The sequence below is a fragment of the Garra rufa genome, chromosome 18 (assembly GCF_049309525.1).
Source record: "Garra rufa chromosome 18, GarRuf1.0, whole genome shotgun sequence".
Taxonomy (NCBI): Eukaryota; Metazoa; Chordata; class Actinopteri; order Cypriniformes; family Cyprinidae; genus Garra; species Garra rufa.
The window spans coordinates 40,639,754-40,667,066 of NC_133378.1; the positions used below are offsets into that span (position 1 = coordinate 40,639,754).

At 33.3% G+C, this 27,313-nt stretch overlaps 2 protein-coding genes across 2 annotated transcripts in view; one reads left to right on the top strand and one right to left on the bottom strand.

Annotated features, from left to right (window-relative positions):
* The window catches only part of mcoln3b (mucolipin TRP cation channel 3b), a 22,095-nt gene extending 21,049 nt beyond the window's left edge, over positions 1–1,046 (bottom strand). The window contains exon 1 of the mRNA XM_073823206.1: positions 881–1,046. The gene's annotated coding sequence lies outside the window, so the exon portion shown is untranslated. The remainder of the gene's footprint in view (positions 1–880) is intronic.
* Positions 1,047–2,258: 1,212 nt separating this feature from the next.
* Positions 2,259–27,313, top strand: dnai3 (dynein axonemal intermediate chain 3). Its single transcript, XM_073822779.1, has 21 exons — positions 2,259–2,310; positions 6,156–6,340; positions 6,492–6,596; positions 7,172–7,327; positions 7,418–7,617; positions 7,741–7,857; positions 7,987–8,177; positions 8,961–9,085; positions 9,581–9,670; positions 11,538–11,622; positions 12,107–12,222; positions 12,345–12,418; positions 12,519–12,672; positions 14,379–14,463; positions 15,048–15,169; positions 16,124–16,187; positions 19,890–20,020; positions 21,421–21,625; positions 21,821–21,912; positions 24,209–24,331; positions 26,914–27,313. Exons 1-21 carry the CDS (start codon positions 2,259–2,261, stop codon positions 27,052–27,054), a joined length of 2,613 nt encoding a protein of 870 aa, XP_073678880.1. The 3' UTR covers positions 27,055–27,313.

Genomic DNA, 27,313 nt, shown 5'->3' on the forward strand with positions numbered 1-27,313 from the left:
AAATAAGATTACAATGATTTCTGAAGGATCATGTGACTGGAGTAATGATGCTACAAAATTCAGCCTTAAAATCACAGGAATAAATTACATTTTAAAATATATTCTAATCGAAAAAAAAAAAATAAAAAGTAAAAATATTTCACAATTTCACTGTTTTTGCTGTACTTTGGATCAAATAAATCTAGGCTTGGTGAGCAGAAAAGACTTCTTACTGTCCAAAAAACTTTTGACTAGTAGTTTATATGGTATGTAAGAAAAAAAAAATCCAACAAACTAAACAAAATACCTTTGGAAATCAACAACAGGATGCACATATTCATTCATGTTGGAAACTAGCAATATTTAGCTGGTGTTATTCTGCCATTACACATAAGCATATATAAATCTAGCTTTGTTGCATCAACAAAAATCTTTACATCAGCAGAAAAAGAGAATCTCTTCTATCAACTTTATAAAACATTTCTAAAACTCTTTCATAAACCATGTAATGGCTTTACTAGTTTACTTAGACAAACTCAAAATAATCCACTCAACCAACACCTTTTTCTATTAATAGAAAAATCATAGACGTGCAGTAATGTGGCTCTTCCACTTCTCAAAGGCCATGGACTGAATCCAAATGTCACTGATGAATTGACTGTAATTCAGTTTTGTGTCATATGACTCCCATGTGACTCTATCACACCTGTGCAATCACAATCTACAACAACACCTTGTGATGCCAGTTTCTCAAGAAAAACAAGAAGCAGCCTAAGAGTTTTCTTATTTATCCGTATATAAAGTGTTTTAAATGAGTTTAAATCAGAGCAGCGCTCCATAATCAAACCAAATTAACCTGAAAAGCTCAATGAAACCACAAGTGATTTCATTAGTAACTCACCAGCAGGTCGATATCATCAATTAGTTCTCAACCAGGAGCCGAAGATGGCGTCAGAAGAGCATATTTATGTATTTAATCCTAAGTAACTTCCATTAAGTCTAAAAAAATCAACAGTTACTTCGAATTAAAGAGCAGTTCGATTGAAATGTGCCGCGTTGTGTCTCAGACGCGCTCTGTTCTGATTGTGAGCAGGTGAGGGGGCGGGGCTAACGCCATATAAATAAAGGATTGCGTGTGCGGGCTGTCAATCAAATTAATCCCCGCCTCTGAAACCAATAGCAACCGGCTGTGATGCCGGAAACTTGTGTTTGGATGTAGTTCTCGCTTTGTCGAAAATAAAGTTTTTATTCTTTACAATAACGCCATCAAGTTCTTAATAGGAGGTAAGGTTTATGAATCATACTGAGATTACTTATAAACATATATTTAAACTGAAAATGTTGTATGTAGTAGTATCACAATGATGCTGTTCGTTAGTACGACAGTTACATCTCTATCGCGTTTATCTTTACTTGTTTTAGTGTAAATACTTACATTGATCAGAATTTAAACGCTTAAATTGATAGGAATTTTGATATTAATGTTTTGATATAACTTCATAAACAAAAGTGGGATATTCTTTGACGTTTAATATAAATACCATGGTAAATTAATATTGTAATCATTCATTACCTTGTGATGCCATTACTTTAACATAGTACTCTCACAATCATGTTTGTTTTTCTTCTTTTGTCTTTTTAAGATGTTTTAAGAGTAGGACGTTAGGTAAATTTTAATTCAGGTTTGTGTTTAATAAGTTTACTTTACACTGTTGTACAAAAAATGATCTCGTAATATGAAACTTTTTAGTCATGTTAAAAAAAATATAATCGTAAATAATAAGGCATAAAACAGCATTAGTTATAATATGAAGTTCAACTGTTTTGTCATATTACTTTTCAACACCAGATGTCGCACATGTATTTTTATTTTGGATTCCAAAAAAGAACCACTACTGTACATATTGTATACGATGTTATCTATTTTTTTCTCAGAGATTATTTTCAGTAACATCTCAATAACAAATAATAATACATCTCAATAATAAAAATAGAAATAATGCATATTAATTTTACAGAATTATAAATCCAAATTTGTGCTCATCTCAAAAATGGCTCAGTAGATAGTATTGTTGACAACCTTGAGCACATTGCATTTGAAAAATTTAATTTATGTCATTCAGCCTACTGCATGCATACAGTGCATTCACATACTGTGCACACCATACAGTAGAGTAGTATATTAGTGTGCTATTCCTCACATAGACTCTGTTGCAGATGAATAAATCCAGTAATCCCAATGAAATCCATCTTTTTTACAGTCTTTTTCACCGGCAGACATGAGTTCAAAGAGACCTAAGAGCAAAGAGGCCAAAAAAACCAAGGGAAAAGGTACAAATATTCTGTAAAAATCAAGAAATGTTTTTTTTAACCATTGTTTTATTGTTAATATTAGTATTATTATTAATAAAATCCTAATTTAACACTAAATCATTGTTTAGCAGTGTTGGGGAAAGTTACTTTTTAAAGTTATGCATTGCAATATTGTGTTACTCCCTAAAAAAGTTACTTATTATGTAAGTTACTTTTCATAGAAAGTAATGCATTACATTACGTTTGCATTAGCTTTTAAATTTGGATTTGGCTGGCTTTTTGTTTTTAATAAAAAAAAAGTTATATTTTTGCTCAATTTACAGGCCCTTTCACACTAAAAAGTGAACAAAAAAAGAAGCACAAATGTCCATCTGAAGTATTTTTTGCTTATATGTATGATTGAATTTAACAATCACAGCTTAGCAGCAAAGACATTGGTTAATAAAATGGGTTTAAAATTAAATGCACTAATTCCGGATTTCTTTCAGCATTTGGACATGAGATCTATCAGTCAATAAATGAGAAAACAAAGTTACTGACATCACAGATTTTGGAAAAGTAACTCAGATATTTTCTTGTAAATTAAAAAGTAATGCATTACTATAGTTACTTGAAAAAAGTAATCTGATTACATAACTTGTATTACCAACAACACTGTTCAGCATCCAAAGCATCTTCTGTTTTCTAATCTCTTACATTTTTTGCAGATAAAAATATTGAAAAGATTCCCACTCCAGATGAAAGTATATCAGAATCTAGTAAGTGTCTTATATCACTCTTATAGGGTCATATTTAGCACTTTCATAGCATTTTATTTAATTGTCTCTGCAGACCACTTAGAGTCAATTAGGGTCTTTTGTACCAAAATCAGTCATAATCAGATTCCCAGATCTGTTTAGACTGTCTCTTGGTTGTTTCCAGCATGAATCCACTTGTTCATTCCATTCATCCAGGAGCTGTGATCAGATTAAAGATAATGAGATACAAACGACATGTCTGGAGGCACGTAGCCAGACCTCCTTTCTCTTGTTTTTTTGTTTCCGGAGTCCAATTTCCCTACTTGTCTTTCTCACAACATGTAAAAGTACACACTGTGTAGTAGGCTACATATTAAGCCATCTTGATACCCTTTTGTATATTGTTTGTGTTGTGGACAAAATCATTACCTTCACTTTTAGGTTCATACATCTACAAAATGTAAAAAAAAGTGGCCAAAAGAGGCCACAGCATTATCACAAACCGCTTCGGTCACTGAAATTAGGGCTTGTACTGCCATAAACCCTCATTTAATTCTAACACAGCTTGTTTAATATCCCAGACAGCTTCCGTTCTATGTTTTCTAAAGGGCACGTGTGTTTGGTTAGTAGAGAAAGTGCAATTATGTAATTATACGGGCTATAAATCCATATGAGTTTCCATTGCAGTAAAGCGCCAGCGGCTCCTCCGGATTAAATGACCTGAATGCTGTCGCTTGTATCAGATGTTACTGGCTAACATGTTCAGCTGGTTCCTGTTGAGAGAGACTTTGCTGGTGATGTCTGGATTTCCCTCAGGTGTCCAATCCTGTGATGTCACACAGAGAACACAACATGTACACACAATTTGACATGAATAAGAATAGGTCACCCGAAAATGTTCACACTGCTCATTTTGGCATTGTTGAATCTTGACAGCTCCAGTCGCCATTCATTATCATTGTGTGCTGTATGTACTTATTTTAACAGCTGGGTCTCATATCTATTGGGAGTCTCTCAGACGTCAGTTCAAGTTCAGTTACGTCACAGATAACGCTCTGAAGGGAAGCTGATACCTCTGTTTGTATAACGTACTCTTTCAAGAACACATCTGTCACTAAAACACTGGAGAAATCAGCTGAGAGCTTTTGGTTGTGTCAAACCTGTAAGACAAAAAGAGTGAAAAATGCAAGATGCTGAAAATTTACTGGACATTTTTGTGAAATATGGTACAAAAAATTTATTTGTCTCATAGCCTTAAAAAGAAATTAAAGTTTCAAGTGAGATCACTTTAATCTCAGCGCTGAGATAAACAAAGAGCGATTGGAGAATTTGTCAGAGTCCACCTAGTAACCAACCACAACACTCTAGCAACTAAACTGTATAGCAACCCCTTGGCAACCAACTCAAACACTTGAGCGGCTGCATAGAAACACCCTGCTAACCACCCACAACACTCTAGCTACTAAACTGTATAGCAACCCCCTGGCAAACACCCACAACACTCCTGCGACTGCAAAACAACGCCCTGGCAACCAACCAAAACACTTGAGCGACTGCAAAGAAACCCCCTGGCAACCACCAACAACACTCTAGCTAAAAAACGTTAGAGCTACCACCTAGCAACCACCCACAACACTCTAACGACTGAACTGTATAGCAACCCCCTGGCAACCACCCACAACACTCTAGTGAGTGCGCAGCAACTCCCTGGTAACCATCCAAAACATTTTAACGGCTGCATAGCAACCCTCTGGCAACCACCCACAACACTGCAGCAAATGAACTGTAAAGCAGCCGCCTGGCAACCATTCACAACACTCTAGCGACTGCATAGCAACCCTCTGGCAACCACCCACAACACTCTAGCAACCAAACTACATAGCAACCCCCTAGTAACCACCCAAAACATTTTAGCGGCTACATAGCAACCACCCATGACACTGTAGCAACTAAACTTTATAGCAACCTCTTGTCAACCACTTACAACACTCTAGCGACTACATAGCAACCCCCTGGCAACCACCCACTACACTCTAGCAACTAAACTATATTACAACCCCCTAGTAACCACCCACAACACTCTAGTGACTGGACAGCAACCCTCTGGCAACCACCCACAACACTGTAGCAACTGAACTTTATAGCAACCCCCTGCAACCACTCACAACACTCTAGCGACTACATAGCAACCCCCTGGCAACCACCCACAACACTCTAGCAGCTAAACTATATAACAACCCCCTAGTAACCACCCACAACACTCTAGTGACTGCACAGCAACCCTCTGGCAACCACCCACAACACTGTAGCAACTAAACTTTTTATAGCAACCTTCTGGCAACCACTCACAACACTCTAGCGACGACATAGCAACCCCCTGGCAACCACCCACTACACTCTAGCAACTAAACTATATAACAACCCCCTAGTAACCACCCACAACACTCTAGTGACTGCACAGCAACCCTCTGGCAACCACCCACAACACTGTAGCAACTAAACTTTATAGCAACCCCCTGACAACCACTCACAACACTCTAGCGACTACATAGCAACCCCCTGGCAACCACCCACAACACTCTAGCAACTAAACTATATAACAACCCCCTAGTAACCACACACAACACTCTAGTGACTGCACAGCAACCCTCTGGCAACCACCCACAACACTGTAGCAACTAAACTTTATAGCAACCCCCTGACAACCACTCACAACACTCTAGCGACTACATAGCAACCCCCTGGCAACCACCCACAACACTCTAGCAACTAAACTATATAACAACCCCCTAGTAACCACACACAACACTCTAGTGACTGCACAGTAACCCTCTGGCAACCACCCACACCACTGTAGCAACTAAACATTATAGCAACCCCCTGGCAACCACTCACAACACTCTAGCAACTACATAGCAACCCCCTGGCAACCACCCTACACTCTAGCAACTAAACTATATAACAACCCCCTAGTATCCACCCACTACATTCTAGTGACTGCACAGCAACCCTCTGGCAACCACCCACAACACTGTAGCAACTGAACTCTATAGCAACCCCCTGGCAACCACTCAAACTGTATATTCAATAATATATACCTGATCGCAGTGACTCCACCCCCCACAGGCCATCCAGACTACATCTTCCCGCTGGTCCTGACCTCCGCCACACAGGAAATGTTTGGTTGCCGTGCGGATGAAGATGTAACCGGTGAAAATCCTTACAAGCTTTTGAAAAAAGAAGACATAATAAAGGACATGAAAACCAGAGCATCCGTGTCTGACTTCAGCCCCCTCAAACAATTAGTGCTGGTGAGATTTACAAACACATTCTGAACTCCTTTATGAGCTGAAGAAGATCCAAACCTCAGCAGATGGAGCTGGTTTAGAGTAGCCTTGTGGTTAAAGATCTGTTTCAGAAGGTTCAGCACCTGAAAAAAGAAATTCTATTTGTTTTCTGCAGGACTACCCTGAAGATGAACTTCTGCTGGTGTTTGACAGAGACTTTACATATGGACAGAGCTTCTATCTGGTGCTCACAGTAGAAGCTAAAGAGAACATACTGAAGGTGAGAAAACAGGATGGGCTGAAAGACAGACAGACAGAAAGACAGACAGACAGACGGATAGAGATAGACAGATGAATGGATGGATAGGTGGATAGAGACAGACAGACAGATAGAAATAGAAGAATGAAAAGACAGATGGATAAATAGACAGATGATAGAGATAGACAAGCCAATAGATAGATGGATAGACAGATGGATAGAGATAGACAAACAGACGAATAGAGATAGACGGATGAATGGATACATGGAAAGATAGATGATAGATAGAGCAAGACAGAAAGGTGGATAGATAGAGATATACTAATGGATGGATGGATGGATGGATGGATGACAGATAGATAGACAGACAGAAGGATGAATAGACAGGGGGATAGATAGATGATAGAGATAGACAGGCTGATGGATAGAATAATAGATAGATGGATAGACAGATGGATAGAGAAAGACAGATAGATAGATAGATAGATAGATAGATAGATAGATAGATAGATAGATAGATAGATAGATAGATAGATAGATAGATAGATAGATAGATAGATAGATGGATGTTAAGTACTGTTCATTTGTGTTGGTAGCCTTCAGTTGAGGCTGATGAAGAGCAGATGAAGGATGAAGAGGAGGAGGAGGAGGAGGAGATGATCGTGCCCAAAACTCCAGAGTCTCATCCATGGATCTCGTTGGGAAGCGAGAAGGAGATTGAGGAAGAGTCGGTCACAGAGTCCAGACCCAGAGTATGAAAGATACATCATGGGGTATTTATCAAAGACATTCCTTATGTCATTTACAGGCATTAGCTCACCTATCTTTCTCTCTCTGTCCAGCTCAGGTATAAGATCTCTCCTCTGCTGCGGCGCTGTGGTGCTCCAGTGTGTTTCTCCGACCGCAGCGCTGAGGACGGGAAGGAGGGATTCGTAGAGTGCCCGTCATACCAGGACAAGAGCTTTAGCATTATAGAGATGGAGAAAGACATGGCCATTCAGGCCTCCAGTGACACCAAACACTCGTCCACTCAGACACTGTGGTACAAACACCTCAAGACGTTCACATTATCTCAGCTTTCTCTGAAAATTGTTTTGAAACTGTAGTTAGCAAATGGGACATATTTAAATCCCGTGATGCACTAAGAGAGGATCATATGTTACAGGAAGTACCCAAAGAACATGTGGACGCAATATGAGCCCCGAGAATTCAGCCCAGAGGAGAAAGAACATCACCTGCAATCAAAAAACCTGAAGAACTTCATCACATCTGTACTGATAAGGTAGGATGGGGTGAAAGTGATATCTCTGAAGTCCTACAACTCATTTCATTAGTCCACGCAACTGCTTTCTCACTCCATTAGCATGCTCTTCTGTGTTAATGTATTCTGAACTCACCTGATGTCTCACAGGTTTGAAATTTCCCTGCAACAGAATTACATCACAGATGTTTTCTGTGACGACTGGACGGCGCTGTGTGAGGACGATGCCGCGCTGACGGGGAAAACAGAGACGCAGCTGAAGGAATATCAGACCTTCATGGACCTTCACTTCAGCAAAGAGAAAACCATCAGCCAGGTCCACTGGCATCCCACCATCAGTGGTCAGCATGACTTTAATACGTAATTTTAGCAAAAGTAAACAAGTAAGCAATAATGAATACGTTTAATAAATGATTAAATCATTAAATAAGAGAATTAAAATAATATAATATAGCCACAGTGCAAAACAAAACCCATAGTGCTAACTAAAATAAAACACCCATAGTGCAAAATAATAAATATCTATATTGCAAAATAAAAAGAAATAAAATCTGCATAGGTCTACAAAACAGCACTAGTGCTAAATACATTTTAATTTATTAAAAATAAATTAAAATAAACTGCATAAATTAAAAAAGAGTTAAAAAAAATCCAGTGAAAGATAAAATAAAATAATAAAATAAAAGTAAGAGTGGGAAATAAAACACCCATAGTGCAAAATAATAAAATAAAATATCTATATTGCAAAATAAAAAATAAATAAAATATGCGTAGTGCTATAAAACAGAAAAAATAAAAATAAAAAATTCAGTGAAAGATAAAATAAAATAATAGTAAGAGTGGAAAATATAGTAACCATAGTGCAAAAAAAAATAAAAAAAAATAAAATAGTGCAAAATAAAAACAATAAATAAAATAGCCATAGTGCAGAATAAAATACAGCAAATTAAATAAACAATATATTCAACAAAAGTTAAACAACATTGTACTTCTACGTAAAAGATAAAAACCGACAAATGCATTAAAAGTTGTATGTTTGTTTGGATTTTCTTTGTAATCAAATGTGATCAGCATCTTTATCATTACTCTGCATAACAAATGTGTGTTTTGTGTGTATGTGGCAGGTGTGATCGCAGTGGCCATGACGGAAAGACTTTCTCTTGAAGAACGGATTGATAACTCCACTAAACTCCTTTTAAACCCGTCCTACATTCTCTTCTGGAACTTCACTGACCCTATAAATCCACAAGTAATCATCATCATTATCAAACTCACCAGTATACAGTAGTCAACATTTGAAGTGGATTAAAACTTTTCATCAAAGTTGTCCTAAAAGCAAAACAATACCCGTCTTGTCTTAGGACAACTTTTTTGATCCACTTCAAATGTTGACTCCTGTATATTAAGAATACTGTATACTGTGCAGTAAGCAAATAGCAAGTACAAAATACACAATGAAAATGTTAATTCTGAGCATGCCCAAACATAAACTGCCAAGCAGGCAGTTTTTGATGAAGACATCATGATCAGCATAAATAGAAGCTGCATCATTTTAAATAGAAGCAGAAACCCAACACACCTGAATAAAATTTCAGTGTTTCAGCAAATGTTTTTATCATGAAGCTGATCTATGAAGCTGATGAGATTCAGTGTAGAAGGTGAAATCTGATGATGGTACGTTCTGCAGACGTAAACAGAAGAGCTGTTTTGAACTGAATTTGTCTGTCCTTTGTTTGCATTGCAGTTGCAGCTTGAATGTCCTGATGATGTTCTGTGCTTCCAGTTCTGTCCGTCTGACCCAAATATCATCGCTGGTGGCTGCATGAACGGCCAGGTGCAGAATTAGATCAGAAACATTATATTTTCTTTCCCAGTATCTTCTTTAAACTTGTTCGTCCTTTCATTTTTTACTTTTTATCGTTCATTCATTTTATCTCTTGCGAATCTGTTTGATACTGGTGAATAGGGTCAAAAATGTTAACTAATAGATATCACCATACTTCCCAAGTTGATTGATCACGGTACTTTAAAACTATTGTTTTGTATACATTTCTGAAAAACTCCAAAATGGGACATAAGGTTAAAGGAGAGTTAAAGGATTTTACAGAAGAGATTTTTATCACTATATAATTCTGAAAATACTTTCAACAGCTAGAAAAAAATACATTTTTGCCATGTTTTTAAAAATAAAATCTTGTATAAATCACTCCGAAATATATGTAAACAAACCCTTCAGTCAAAACTTTCAAAATATAAATAGGTATAAAACTGCTAAGTTTGGTGTATCAAAGTGCTGCTGAAGTGGAGGGAAAACATTTTAAAGATATGTATTTGCAATACAATTTACAGACATAAATACATAAAGTGCACAAACCCCTCAGTAAAAACCTTTAGAATATAGATCAGAATAAAACTGCTAAGTGTGGTCTATGTAAGAGCTGCTGAAGTGGAGGAAAAAAACTTTCCAAATACGTATTGTAATTGAAATCTACAGACACAAATACATAAAGTGCAAAAATAAAATCAGGTGAATTATATATGAACAAACCCTTCAGTAAAAACCTTCAGAATATAGAGAGAAATACAACTGCTAAGTATGGTGTATGTAAGTGCTGCTGAAGTGGAGAAACAAACTTTTAAAGAAATGTATTGTAATTGAAATCTACAGACACAAATAAATTAAGTGCAATAACACAAAGATTTCTTTCCACTAGTCTAAAAAATGATGTTATGGAAGCAAAGGAACCCAAAATCTCAAAATTCACCAGTGCATGAAAACAAAAACAATCTTTTTATTAGCACTTTGATTTACCATTGTGTTTGAAACAATAAATAAATAAACTTACTTTGCCTTATGATGCACTTTCAGCAGATTTTTTTTTTTTTGTTTGTTTTTCTTTAAAGGGTCAAACTGGACCATTTTTCATTGGTTTTTGATCTCATCTCTGGAAGCCCATCTCCACAAAGGCCTAAAATATACCAAACACATTATGTTCTGGTTATATATTTGGTCTATGTAAGTGCTGCTAAAGTGGAGAAAAAACATTTAAGGATATGTATTGTAATTGAAATCTACATACCCAAAAACATAAAGTGCAAAAATAAAATCAGCTGAATTATATATGAAAAAACCCTCCAGTAAAAACTTTCAGAATATACAGAGGAATAAAACTGATAAGTTTGGTGTATGTAAATGCTGCTGAAGTAGAGAAACAAACTTTTAAACTTGTAAACTAAATGTTTTGTAACTGAAATCTACAGACACAAATAAATGCAATAAATCAAACACTTAAAAGTGTATTTTGGATGATTTCTTCCCACTAGTCTAAAAGACAATGTTATAGACGTCAAAGAACCCAAAATCTCAAAAATGCAGTGCATGAAAAAACTGTTTTTTTAGCACTTACATTTACCATTCTGTATGAAATGTACTGAATAAAAAAACGTACATTGCCTTTCAATGGACTCTCAACAGAAATGTTATTTCTTAATCTTTTTTCTTCCTTTAAATTGTCAAAGTGCACCATCATCTCTGGAAGCATGTCTCCACATAGGCCTTAAACATACCAAACACATTACGTTCTGGTTATATTAATGTTTAACATAAGTACCGCTATGTGCATCATCTGTGACATGTTAAAATACTTTAACTATTAACTTGTGACATGCAATATACTCATTAGCTTGTTTTGTGTTTACAGGTGGTATTATGGGATATCTCAGCACATGTGGAGAGACTGCAGGACACACGCAGCAACAGCAAGAACATCTCAAACAAACTAGTGAGTTACATTCACAGCTGTTGTGTGTTTAATCTAGCGGCTGTCCACAACCGGTCATGTGAGCCCTGATGATCTATTTAGAGCTCATTTAATTAGGTGATGTTTAGCTGATACCTTATACAAACACACTTATACAATCACAGAAGATTAAACCTGTGGTTATTGAGAGTGTGCGTCTGTTTACTTTGCATATTGTGTCCAGATGTGATCTTAATGTGACAAAAACTATAAAATGCTTTGGTAAAAGCATATTCATTGGATACAGTCATTTAATCTATTTTTTGTTAAATGTACAGTTTTTAGAAGTGAAAAAGAAATAACCTTACACTTTTTTTTTTAAAGATAGTTGTCAGTATATTATAAACATAAGATTTAAGATATTAACATAAGCTGCTGACTTTTAATAGTAAATTTCAGACCTTTATTCTGGATTCTGGCAATTACAGCTGCCAATTTTTACCGTAAATTTCACTAATTATTCTTCTTGTTATTCCAGGACAAAAACAACGTGACACCAGTGGTCCGGTACTGTGCTGTATCTGGGATAGAGAACGGACACAAAGCTCCAATTACAGACATCCAGTGGCTACCAGAAACCTTTGAGGTACACAAGGGGTTAACTGTCCTGACTTAAAATATAGAAAAAAGAACAGTTACTGTACCTTTAAGAGTTTGATCTGGGCATGTATACGCTGAACTATTAATGTTTATTAATTTCTCACTCAGCTGTCCAAAATAGGGATCCCTGTAGAAAATCCGAGTCGTATCTCCGTTCAGCTGGTCACGTGCGCTCCAGACTGGTGCTGATCGTTTGTCTACTACAGATGCATTCATTCATGTTTATGTTTTAGTTCAGTATCAAACTCTCTCCTCACTGTGGGTGTATATATATTTTTTTAGCTGTGTGTTATTCTGGGACCTTCGGCCTCCTCGTGTCATGTCTCATTCCCTCACAGACGTGAAACAGAAATCTGAGGAAAAGCCTCTGGAAAACCCTCATGGTGTTCCCAATACGTTCAAACACCTCAACCTGACCTGGAAACCTTTCATCAGAGTACGTGATGCACACAAACACGGTTTTAAGATGTATGAATGTCTAGGGCCTTTCAAAACCCAACGTTTTAACCCCAAAAAAACAATTTTACACAAACTACAGTGTGAAACGATGTGGCATTAGAACGTTACAGCTGCATGCGTTTAGCCAACAGCGTGCCTCATAATAATGTGCTTTGGATAGTAACAGAATCACTGTCTGTAATATACAATATAAGTACGTGAAAGATATAAACTCACAATTCTGAGAAGAAAAAAGTAACAAAATATTTACAAAAAAAATCAACTAAAAGAAAGTCAACTTTGAATTCAGAGGGAATTTCTAAAAATTCTAAATCGAGAAATATAAAAGAAAAAATTGTGAAATAGACATTTAGAATTCTGGGAAAAAAGTTAAAATTGCCAGATTTAAACTAAGAATTCGGAGAAAGAAAAGTCTGAATTGCAAGATGTTAACTTAGAATTCCAAGAAAAGTCAGAATTCTGAGGGGAAAAAATTTAAAGATTTAAACTTCAAAAGCTGAGGGGAAAAACTTAGTTGCAGGATGTAAACTTAGAATTCTGAGAAAAAGGAAAAATCAAGAAATATAACTTCTGATAAAAGTCAATTGTGAGATGTTAATTTAGAATTCCGAGGAAAAAAGTCCAAATTTGAGAGATGTAAAATTTGATTTACGAGACAAGATGATGCGAGATGCGAGATACAAACTTCGATTTCTGAGAAAAGTCAAAATTGTAAAGTATAAATAAAAAATTCTGAAAAAAAGTTAAAATTATGAAAACTTAGAATTCCAAGAAAAAAGTTAGAGTGAGATGTAAACTTCTGAGAAAAAAGTAGTAAATCGAGAAATATAACTTCAAAAAATCAAAATTGAAAAAAGGTTAAAATTTTGAGATGTAAACTTAGAATTCTAATGAAAAAAGTTAGAATTGCAAGATATAAACTTAGAATTCCAAGAAACTAATTTTTATTGATTCAAATTTAATTAAAATTAAAATTTAGACAAGAAAAATGTGAATGTAAATTTTGGAATTTTGAGAAAAAAAGAACTTAAAATTTGGAAGATTTAAACTTAGAATTCCAAGGAAAGTCAGAATTGTGAGATTTAAACTTATAATTTTGAGAGAAAAAAAATCTAAATTGTGAAATGTAAACTTACAATTTTGAGAAAAAAAAATTCTAAGAAAAACAATTCTAAGAAAAGTCAATCGTGAGATATTAATTTAGAATTCTGAGAAAAAAGTCAGAATTGTGAGATGTAAAATTAGAATTATGAGGAAAAAATTGTAAATTATAAGATTAAGTGTCACAATTACTTTTAATTAAATTTACACATAATTTTTTTATTCTGTGGTGGAAACAGCATCCATAAACAGGTCGCATTCTGCACTTGTCCAATCAGTGGCACGTACACTGCAAATTAGTTAGCCATTAGTTAGTCAAGGTTAGTCATCAAATTTGTTTTCTTGAAGACTAGTCAATTTTTTTTTTTTTTTTTTTTTTGGTTACATAACTAGATTAGTCCAAAATATGGTTGGTCAAACTAGTTCTTTATACACTGTCTTAACATAGAGGCTAAGATTATGCAACTGGCCCCTGGATTTAGGAACAAGCGTACAGTTTAAAACGCAAGTTTATGAATAGGATCATTTTTATGAGCAGTTTAAAACGTGATGCAAGATAACCCTGTATTCAATCTGCCGCAGGTCTCCTTACCAAAGATTGGCTCTAGTGGTGAATACAGTCCTCTGAAGTTCAGCTTGAGGGACAATACAGTGGACTGTCCTTCAGGTGAGACACCAGCAATGAAAGATACACATATATGTGGCTTGGTGAGACCTTTTAAACCCAAGTCTAACACACAGAAGCTGTGCAGTGATGATAATACAGTCAGCATGATTTTTCTGTTAAATAAGCAGAGCACTAAAACAACATTCACCATCACACCACTGCTGTACAAACAGAGCCTACATCAGCTCATTCCACATGAGGTCCAGCTGATGAAAAGTTTGACTGACAAAAAAAAAGTGCATTAGAAGACAATGCATTACTGTGTGACAATTTTACCATCCACCTGAAGGCCAAAGTCCAATTTTATGCATATTTCATGCACACAGCATACACTGCAAAAAAAAAACAAAAAAAATAAAAAACGCTTGTCTTACTTATTATTTTTGTCTTGTTTCTAGTCAAAATATCTAAAAATTCTTAAATTGAGATGCATTTACTAGATAAACAAAATGACACAAGATATTTAGTCTTGTTTCTAGTCTATTTTGACTAGAAACAAGACAAAAGTACTAAGTAAGTTTTTTTGCGGTGTAGATTTGTATCCTGGTTAGAGTTTCTCTTCGTATCTGTCTTCTCTTTAGGAGACAAACCTTTACAGAACGCAGATCGTGAGGAAGGATGTGGGTTCGCTCAGCTCCGAGTGCCGTCGGCCAAACAACAGAAACCTCTGGAAAACATCAGCACCAAACTATACGTGGGAACAGAAGTGAGACATGTTATATCATATATATATATAACTAATTTCAGCTCTACTATCTGAATGCATGAGCCATATTCTTCTAACATACATAAGCTAAAACTTTGATTATTAGTCTATTAATAAATGTATTTTTGAATACTATCTATCTCAGGATGGTGAACTTGTTTAGAGACTTAGAATTCTAAGAAAAAATTATAAATTGCAAAAAAAAAAAAAAAGTTCGTATTAAAAATTTGAGAAAAAAGTTTTAATTGTGAGATGTAAACTTGGAATTTTGAGGAAAAAAATAATTAATTTAAATTTGGAAGATTTAAACTTACAATTCCAAGTCATAATTGTATGATGTAAACTTATATTTCCAAGAAAAGTCAGAATTGTGAGATGGAAACTCAGAACTCTGAGGAAAAAAATCTAAATTGTGAAATGTAAACTTAGATTTTTGGAGAGAAAAAAATAATAATTTGGAAGATTTAAACTTAGAATTCTAAGGGAAAAAAATATCAAAATTGCAAGATATAAAATTAGAATTCTGACAAAAAAGTAAAAATCGAGAAGTATAAACTTCTAAAATCAATTGTAAGATATTAATTTAGAATTCTGATAAAACTGAGAAAAATTTAAAAATAAAAAGATTTAAACTTAGAATTCAGAAAAAATAAAGTATATTGTAAGATGTAAACTTGGAATTCTGAGAAAAAGTAAAAATCGAAAAATATAAACTTAGAATTCTGAGAAAAGTCAACTGTGAGATGTTAATTTAGAATTCTGAGAAAAGTCAAAATTGTAAAATTACATTTAAAATTCTGAGAAAAAAATCAATATTGCGAGATTTAAACAGAATTCTAAGAAAAGTCAGAATTTGGCAGAATCTGAATGTATGAGCCATATTCTTCTAACATACATAAGCTAAAACTTTGATTATTCGTCTATTAATAAATGTATTTTTGAATACTTTCTCAGGACGGTGAACTCGTTTACACCGACTGGAAAATGGAGAAGGACAACGACTCTGGACGTCTGCTGAGTAAGATGCTAGAAAACCGCCAAACAATATATTTTTACACACCTACATGGATTTGAATTTAAGGTCAAAGGTTTAAACTTCACGTACTGATAAATAATCTTTTATTAAATAAATATGTTTTAAATAATAACAATCAAAATAAAACACTTACTGAAGAGTAATTAGTAAGAATATATATATTTTTAATAAATTAAAATAAAGCAATAATTTGAAAATAAAAGCAGTCAAAATAAAAGTATAAAAGTTAAAATATTTTATTTGAAATAAATAATTAAATAATTGTAAATAAAAACAAACAAAAAGTACAAAAGAAAAAAATGAAAATATTTATTTTAAGTAAAATAAAATAAATAATTATAAAATAAAAATAATCAAATTTTTCATTTAAAATAAATTTGAAAATAAAAACAAAGGGTTTAACATAAATAAACAATTAAAATTAATAAAGAAATAGTTTTATTAAAAAAAAAAACTCCCAATAAAAAAACTGCAATATTTTATTTGAAATAAATCAATAATTTTAATAAGAAACAATTAAAAGGTGCAAAAGAAAAAGTTGAAAACATTTTTTCAAATTTACAATAAAAACAATCGAAAACAGTAAAATAAAATTATAATTTTTTATTTAAAATACATTCAGAGTAAAATAAATGGATAATTTGAAAATAAAAAGCTAAAGATTTAACATAAGCAATTAAAATGAATGAAGACAGTTTTAACAAAAAAATTAAATAAACTCCTAATAAAAAATCTAAAATATATTATGAAAAAAATAAATTAAAATTAAAAAAAGATTATTAAAAGAAAATCTAAATAAAATATATAGTAAAAAGATCAAATTAATTAAATGTAATTAAAAGTTAAAAAAAATATATATATATTATTGTATTTAAATGTTTTAACAGTTTTTTTTTAAATAAACTCCCAATAAAAAACTGGAATATTTTATTTAAAAAAATAAATAAATAATTTAAAACAAAAGTGCAAAAGAAAAAGATGAAAACATTTATTTTATAAAATAAAATAAATAATTTTTAAATAAAAACAACCCAAAACAGTAAAACGGTAAAAATATATAATATTTTTCTTTAAAATAAATTAAGAGTAAAATCTAAATATCAAAATAAAACAAAAAAATGAAATATTTTATTTGAAATAAATTACAATTAAAATAAACAATTTGAAAATAACTATTAAAAAATAAAAACACAAAATAAAATATTTCATCAGTTTTATCTGTGACCATTAACTGCCATTAGACAAACGTGAACATCCTTATAATATTAACTATTTTTGTATGTAAAATATATATTAAATATATTTGTGACACAAAAACAGCATAAAGCAAGTTTAAAGACTTGAAACTCATTGTAGAAGCTTTGAGCAAATCAAACAACACTAAAGCCGTTACCATTAATGAGAAAACCACACAATTACAACATTATTATGAGTGTGTCAGGTAGAGGCGCTTCTCAGACGGTGACGAGTGTGTAATGAGTCAATAAAACAGGACTTCAGATCCATCAGTCTCATTGTTCATGCGGTTTCCCACAGGCATCAGACAAACACTGAGCTCATCGCACAGGCTTTTGGCAGAGATCGAACCTAATTTCACCAAACCACCACCTTCAGCCTGTTAAACGAGCCAATTACACCACCGTGATTTCCATAATATTTCAGGATATTGAGTTTCATTAGTGCTGAGGGGCAAAAGCAGCGTGTCTGAACTGTGAGCGTTTGATCTTAATCGAGGCATTTACTAGGATCTGAGACACACATTTAATTTTTATTCTGTTGCATTGATCCTTTTCACATCAAAAGTAGTTTTTGGCAGTAGTTTTCTACACCCTAGTGTACTATTTGCTTGCTGCCTATAACTTAACAGATGCTATTATATATGCATCTGGCAGCTGCTTTTGGTGTTGCTAAAATAACATTAAAACTCTTTTGCAAAATATAGCCTTTTGCCTTTTTGTTTGCAGCATGCATCAGTGATTGAGAAATGTTTTTGTTAGTCAAATCAGTTTGAGTTAAAATATTTACTATATAAGTCCCCCTAAGATATTAGTATTTTAAGAATTTAATCACATTTGCATGTTTACAGTTTTTTAATGTTGTTTTATGTTCACTTGACATGCAGGTCAACAAATAAAATATTAAATTTTTCTTAGTAAGTGTTTTATTTTTATCAAATTAAATAAAAAAAAATAATAAGACATAATACAATAATAAAATAATTTAAAATAAACCACTTACTAAAAAAAGTATAAATGAAATAAATTTAAATAAATCAATTTTAAATTAAAACCATTAAAATAAAACAATTACTAAAAAGTTAAAAATTTTAATTTGGAAAAAAGTTAAAATTAAAATAGTTCTAGCACAAAAACAATCAAAATAAACCACTTATTAAAATTATGAAATAGTTTAAATAAATCCAAATCAAAATAAAATATAATAAATTAAAATAAAATAATAAATTATTTTAAAATTAAAACAAATCAAAATAAAACAATTACCAAAAAGACGAAGTATTTAAAATAAATCTTAATTAAATCAACAATAATTTAAATAAAAACATCAAAAAATCCAAATAAAACTATTATATAAAAAGATTCAGTATTTTATTTGAAAAAAAGAGTTAAAATTAAAATAAATATCTGTAAAATAAAAATGATCAAAATAAAACACTTTACTAAACATATTAATTATATTAATATTTTAAAAATTAAAAATTAAATAAATAAATATTTAAAAAATTAAAATGATCCAAATAAAACAATTACTAAAAAGATGAAAAATGTTATTTGAAATATGTTCAAATGTAAATAAATATTTGTAAAATTAAAACTATTAAAATAAAACACTTACTAAAAACAATATTTAGCTTACAATAAACTTTTAAAAAGAAAATAAATTAAAATAAATAAATAAATAATATTAATAAATTAAAACAATCAAAATAAAACAATTACTAAACATATTCAATATTTTATTTGAAAAAAAGTTCAAATTAAAATAAATACCTGTAAAATGAAAACAATCGAAACAAAACACGTACTAAACATATTAAATATTTCACTTAAAATTAATTTTAAAAATTAAAATGAATTAAAATTAAAATAAATGAATACGTTTACAATTAAAACAAAATAAAACAATTACTAAAAGGATGAAAAATATTTTTGAAATAAATTTTAATTAAATTAGTTTTAGCATAAAAACAATCTAAATAAACCACTTACTAATACTAATAATTTTAAATAAAAACAATAAAAAATAAAACACTTACTGAAAAATTAAATATTTCGCTTAAAATACATTTTGAAAAAATTTAAATAAATAAATAGTCAAAAAAAACAGCCAAAATGTTTAATTTATTCATGATATAATTAATTATTAGTTGTTCATCGAAGATGTGAAGTACACAATACATCTGATTGTGCTATTTTTATCAATACATCTTTTTTTTAAATATATTTAGAAACATTTCGACCAAATCAGTTTTTATCATGTCGCAGTGCATTCTGAAATTTCAAGTGTTTCTGCCATACAGTGAAAGTCAATGGGGTCCAATACGGTTTAGATCTGAACATTATTCCACAGAAGAAAGAAATCATACTGGCTTGGAACAACATGATCATTTTAGGTACACATTACTTACAGAATGTGGGTTCATTTTTGGTGTGTGTTTTCTATTAGGCACGAAACCCATCCATCGGTTCCTCTTACACGACACTCTGGTGAACACCGTCAGCCGCTCTCCGTTCTTCAAGGACATCATCCTGATGGTGTGCAGCTTCAGCTTTGCCATCTGGAAGGAAGGAGTCACGGTGAGCTCTCGATAAAATCACATACAGTCAAGCCCGAAATTATTCATACGCCTGGCAAATTCTGACTTAAAGTTACTTTTATTCAACCGGCAAGTTTTTTTTTTTTATTAGAAATGACACAGACATCTCCCAGAAGATAATAAGACAATGTACAAGAGGCATCATTGTGGAAAAAAATATTACTTATCTTTAATTTACATTTGACCAAAAAGTGGCATGTCCAAAATTATTCATACCCTTCTCAATAATCAATAGAAAAGCCTTTATTGGCTATTACAGCAATCAAACGCTTCCTATAATTGCTGACCAGCTTTGTGCATGTCTCCACTGGTATTTTTGCCCATTCATCTTTAGCGATGAGCTCCAACTCTTTCAGGTTGGAGGGTCTCCTTGCCATCACCCTGATCTTTAGCTCCCTCCACAGATTCTCAATTGGATTTAAGTCAGGACTCTGGCTGGGCCACTGCAAAACGTTAATGTTTTTGTCTGCTAACCATTTCTTTACCACTTTTGCTGTGTGTTTTGGGTCGTTGTCGTGCTGAAATGTCCACTGGTGCCCAAGGCCAAGTTCCTCTGCAGACTGCCTGATGTTGTTGTTGAGAATTTTGATGTATTGCTTCTTTTTAATGGTGCCGTTTACTGTGATTAGGTTCCCTGGTCCACCGGCTGAAAACCACCCCCAAAACATTAGGTTCCCACCCCCATGTTTGACAGAGAGGATGGTGTTCTTAGGGTTGGAGGCTTCTCCTTTTTGTACGCCAAATGAAGGCTACGTCATTCAATTTTAGTTTCATCTGACCATAAAACTGAACCATACAACCATAAAAATCTGAGATTTTTCACAGTGCGGAACATCTTGTATTTTTAATTAAAACTTTGCACTGTAGCCACTGGATCTTCAAAACATTTAGATATGGTCTTATAGCCCTTTCCTGACTTGTGATCAGCCACGATGCGCATCCGCAGGTCCTCAGTGAGCTCCTTTGTCTTAGCCATGACTGTCCACAAACCAACAGCAGAGAGCTTCTGTTGAATCAGGGTCATTAGGATGCTTTAGAACAGCTTGGACTATTTGGAATGGTATAGAACTTTGGATTTTCCCACAGACTGTGACAGTTTGCAAAGGGTATGAATAATTTTGGACATGCCACTTTTTGTTCGAATGTAAATAAAAGCTGAGAAATATTTTTTTACCCATAATGATGCCTCTTGTATATCGTATTATTATCTTTTTGTGGAGAAGCCTGTGTCATTTCCGGTCAAAAAAAAAAACTTGCTGGTTGAATAAAAGTAACTTTAAGTCAGAATTTGCCAGGGGTATGAATAATTTCGGGCTTGACTGTACGTGCAAACTCAAATCAGAACTGCGTTTCACCTGTGCTTTCTCCCATTGGTTTCAGAACGGGCCGATCCTCATGTCAGCCTTCTCCAAGCACATGCGTACGGTGGGTCACTGGTCCCTGTCCCGGCCGGCGGTCTTCTTCATTGGGAAGGAAGATGGAAGCATTGAGGTTTGGGACCTGCTGCAAAACACCCACGAGCCCTCGCTGAACCAGAACATCAGCAGCGCCGGTGTCACCTGCATCAGAACCAGCAGCATCTCCTGTAAGACAGAAACTAAATATTAAACGAGAGGTTCACTTCCAGAACTAAAATGTACAGATAATATCATATAGTGGACTTCAATGGTGCCCAGAGTTTAAACTTTCAAAATGCAGTTTAAATGCAGCTTCAAACTATCTTAAATTTTTGTTTAGGAAGTGAACTTCTCTGGTAACATGTACTGTTTCTCACACATAGCGAAGCAGAATCTTCTGGCGGTGTCAGACCGTCTCGGCACCCTACACATCCTTCAGATCCCCTGGACCCTGCGCAGATCCTCCAACAGCGAGGTGAGATCGCCATTGTCCTGTCACAGCTTTGAAATGATTATACTTTCAGTACAAAATAAAACACATGCAGAACTTTTTCAGCAGTTCATTGCAGTGGATTATGGAGAAGTTCACTACCAGAACAAAAATTTACAGATAATTTACTTATCCCCTTGTCATCCAAGATGTGCATGTCTTTCTTTAGTTGTAAAGAAATTAAGTTTCATTGAGGAAAACATTTCAGGATTTCTCGCATATAGTGGACTTCAATGGTGTCTGCGAGTTTGAACTTCCAAAATGCAGTTTAAATGCAGCTTCAAAGGGCTCTAAATGACCCCAGCCTAAAGAGAATTAGATTAAAGATTAAGAAAATTCTTTGCTAGATAAGACCCTTCTTCCTCGGCTGGGATCGTTTAAAGCCCTTTGAAGCTGCATTTGAGCTGTATTTTGGAAGTTCAGACTTGTGGGCTCCATTGAAGTCCACTATATGGAGAGAAATCCTGAAACATTTTCCTCAAAAAAACATAATTTCTTTACGACTGAAGAAAGAAAGACATGAAGATCTTGGATGACAAGGAGGTGAGTAAATTATCTGGAACTTAAAACTCATTTTAAGTCATATTTAAAGAAATAGTTTACCCAAAAGTAAAAATTTCCTGAAAATGTGCTCACCTTCAGTCCATCCGAGATGTAGATGAGTTTGTTTCTTCATCAGATTTGGAGAAATGTAGCATTGCATCACTTGCCCACTAATGGATCCTCTGCAGTGAATAAGTGCCGTCAGAATGACAGTCCAAACAGCTGATAAAAACATCATCCACAAGTATACAAGTCGAAAATCCATAATAATGCTTCGTCTAGTGAAAAAATCTCCTTATGTCTCCCACATTAAAATCTACACACGTATTTGTTAAGAGCTGTTTTGGCTTGTAAATGGTGCTTGATCTATGTGGATTTCTCTCCTGATTCAAAACAGAGCACTTTTTCATCAGAGGAAGATTTTATTATGGATTATGGACTAGTATTTTTATTTTTTTGAAAAACCTACTTTTGCAAACTAGTCCTAGGTTTTTCACCCGATCGGAACCAAACCAGTGCAGAAAGATTCACCGAAGAGTGAGTATCAATAATTATAAAAAAAAGGGTTAAATCTTCGACTCTTTGAATCTGCCAAAATATTCTAAAGGGGCAGGGCCACTTTTAGTAAAAATGCCTATAACTCCTGAACCAAACGCAGTATTTTCGTCAAACTCAAAGCACTAATGGAAGAGCTCAATCTGAGGTCACAGGGAAAAAAATTGTGGAGCTTGGCCATTTGGTGGCACTATAAGAAGGCTATAACTACACAACCATTTCCTATTAACTTGAAAATCGCTGTGCACATTCATGGTCCAAAGTTCCACAAGTGTCTATAAGGACATTTGTGCATCTCAAAAAACATGGCCGTCATTGGTCGATGAAGTTTAAGCACCTATTAGACAAGGTTAACGGAGATCAATCGCAAAAAAGGTCTGTGGGGGCAATATTGCATTTTTCAAAGGCGTATCAATTTGGAAAGCTGGACAGCTTTGCCTCTAGAACCACTGCTGTCAATCAAATCGTTTGTTAAATGATTGAGAAGATGTAAAAATACTACGTTTGCCAACTAGTCCTAGGTTTTTCACCTAATCTGAAAAAAAAAATACACTTCAGTACAATTTTCTGGACTGTCTAGGTCAATAATTATCAAAAAATGTTGAAATTTACCTTTTTGGAAGCTATAACCGCGTTGTTAAGAAAAGGGTCTTGTCTAAATTTAGCCAAAATCCTACAAACCCAAAAGGAAAACTCAAAACTTCACGAAACCTGGTAAACACATGCGATAGGTGATTCTAAACAAGCATGCAAAGTTTTAAAGAGATCAGACCACAGCTGGTGCTATAACAGTCATAAACGTTAAAAAAAAAAAATATTTATATGGTAATTTACCTGGATTTGCCAAAAATGCAGCTATGGATGTGGACTATTTTAGTCAAAAACGTCTTGATTTGTTTCTTTCAAACACACAGCTTTTGGCTTCTCAAGATGTTATTTGATGGACTGGAGTGGTGTGGATTATTTGTGTATTATTGTGATATTTTATCAGCTGTTTGGACTCTTATTCTGATGGCACCCATTCACTGCAGAGGATCCATTGGTGAGCAAGTGATGCAAAGCTCCATTTCTCTAAATCTGATGACTAAGCAAACAAACTATTCCTCCTTTATGATGCCTAAAAATGCAGCGCACTAAGGTTTGGAACAAAGCTGCATGTATAACAGCTGTATGTTCCTTGCAGAGGCAGATTGTGAGGAAGTACTTTGAGAAGGAAGAAGAAAGGCTGGAGTATTTTGAGAAACGTCAGATCAAACACGAGAAGGAAAAGAAAGAGATGGAAGCCGAACAACAGAGGAAAAAAACGGTGAGAGAGGAAACACTTGTTTAAAGGAACATTTACCAGGGTTATTATAGTTTAAATAAAAACAAAACCATAAAAGAAACCATTTTAAATACTTGGCATAAAAAAGATGTTAACTGAAATTAAATTAGATATGAAAAAAAAAAAAAAAACTTATTTTATTTCAGCTAGCTGTATATAAAAACAATAAAAGTCTATGCAATGCTCCCATTTAGAGTAAACGTGTGTGTGTGTGTTTAAGCTGATGGCAAACACAGATGAAACCCGCTGGAGCAGCTGTAGTTCGGCTGGAATGTTTGTTTGAGTGATTCCAGATCCGCTCAGACTTGCTGAATATATATTTACTAAATATGAAAGTATGCTGCCGTCTGTCTCTCTGAGGGTCTGAAACACACACGTTTGTGTTTCACACCCCGCAGACGCCTGCGGACACATGATGCTAGAGGCTTTCTGGAGGGATTTCAAGAAAAATACTTGATGTTTCTGATGTAAGGCAAGATGCTACAGGCAAAACCAGTGTTTTTTCATGCACTGGTCAATTTTGAGATTTGGCTTTCATAACATGTTGTTTTAGACTAGTGAAAAAAAAAACATCCAGAATGCATATTTAGTTGCACTTTATCATACACTAAACATAACAGTTTTATTCCTCTCTATATTCTGAAAGTTTTTACTGAAGGGTTTGTTCATATGAAAATATGAGTTTCTTATTGCACTTTATCTATTTGCAGTTGTAGATTTCAATTATAATACATTTCTTTAAAAGTTTTTTTCTCCACTTCAGCAGCACTTACATACACCAAATTTAGCAGTTGTATTCCTCTCTATAATCTGAATGTTTTTACTAAAGGGTTTATTCATAGAAAATTCACATGAGTTTATTATCACACTTTATCTATTTGCGGCTGTAGATTTCAATTACAATATTTTTTTATTTTATTTTTTTCCACCACTTAAGCAGCATGTACATACACTAAACATAACAGTTTTATTCCTCTCTATATTCTGAAGGGTTTTACTGAAGAGTTTGTTCATATAAAAATCACCTGAGTTTCTTATTGCACTTTATCTATTTGCAGTTGTAGATTTCAATTATAATACATTTCTTTAAAAGTTTTTTTCTCCACTTCAGCAGCACGTACATACACCAAATTTAGCAGTTGTATTCCTCTCTATAATCTGAATGTTTTTACTAAAGGGTTTATTCATAGAAAATTCACATGAGTTTATTATCACACTTTATCTATTTGCGGCTGTAGATTTCAATTACAATACATTTCTTTAAATGTTTTTCCTCCACTTAAGCAGCACTTACATACACTATACTTAGCATTTTTATTCCTCTCTATATTCTGAATGTTTTTACTGAAGGGTTTGTTAATATAAAAATCACCTGAGTTTATTATTGCACTTTATCTATTTGCGGTTGTAGATTTCAATAACAATACATTCCTTTAAAAGTTTTTTCTCCACTTCAGCAGCACTTACATACACCAAACTTAGCAGTTTTATTCCTCTCTATAATCTGAAGATTTTTGCTGAAGGGTTTGTTCATATTTAATTCACAATGATTTCTGTAACATTTTATTCTTAAAAACTTGATAAAAATTTATTTTTCTGTCTACTGACAGTATTTTCTGATTTATGGAATGATAAAAAGAGAAATCCAAAATCCCCACTATAAAAACCTTTAACTCTAATATGTCAACAAAATGAAATAAGAATTTTGAATCTGGCATTATCCAATGTTCAGATTTATCTTCATTTGCAAGTTCCAAATTAGTGTATATTTAATTATATAATGCATCATTTGTGTATTTAAACAATGTCAGAAAACTTGTAATATAATTACAAAACTTGTAATATATTGTAAAAAGTTATGTTCTTTCTTAGTATATTTAGTTTTTTTTAGAACACATTTAAACTTTTTTAAATCAATATACGTTTCTGATCTAAAACTTTTTCAAAAAAATGTATCAAATTAAGTGAATTTAAGCTTAAAACAAGAAAAACATCTCAAATTTCAAAACTCAAAACTCAATTTTCATACTGAGATGCCAAAAAATCCTGTCATTTGGCATCTCAAGTAAATAGGTAACACTTTACAATAAGGTTCATTAGTTAAACATTAGTTAATGTATTAACTAACATGAACTAACCATGATCAATACATTTGTTACTGTATTTACTAATCTTTATTAACGTTAGTTAACGGAAATACAGTTGTTCATTGTTTGTTCATGTTAGTTCACACTGCATTAACTAATGTTAACAAAATTTTAATAATGTATTAGTAAATGTTGAAATTAACATTAACAAATATTAATAAATGCTGTATAAGTCCAGTTCATTATTAGTTCATGTTAACTAATGTGGTTAACTAATGTTAACTAATGAACCTTATTGTAAAGTGTTACCAGTAAATATATATTGATTTGTAGTTTGAAATTTTGTTCTGGAAATCAAGACAACAATACTGAGTAAGACACTGTTTTGATTGATTTTTCTGAATGCTCTGATGACTTTGGTTCACATCAAAAGTGGTTTGTAGTTTTTGATTACTTGTGTGATTTGTTGATCATCAGGAGCCGGTGATGCCGCTGAAACAGGAAGAGGAACTGGAGGCAGAAGCTCAGAAGGAATACGAACAGTTTCTGGCTTTGGAGAAGGACATCTTAAAGAACATGGGACTCCTGAATGAAACGGAGGACAGTTTAGACATGTAACACATTAAACCATCATCAGCATCACACTCTAGAACAACCAAGAATCAAGAACTTACCTGATGATCTAATAATAAGTTCTGCTTTAACTCGTCATGCCATTAAGACGGGAAGTTTGTTAAGTTCTTGGGGAAAAAACAACAAAATGAAACAACTACCTTAAGTCATTTTGATTAGAATGATGTAAAAACAGTATGTTATTGCACAAACTTGCTTTTCACAAACTCTTAATGGAATGCAAATGGATTTTTTTTTTTCATTT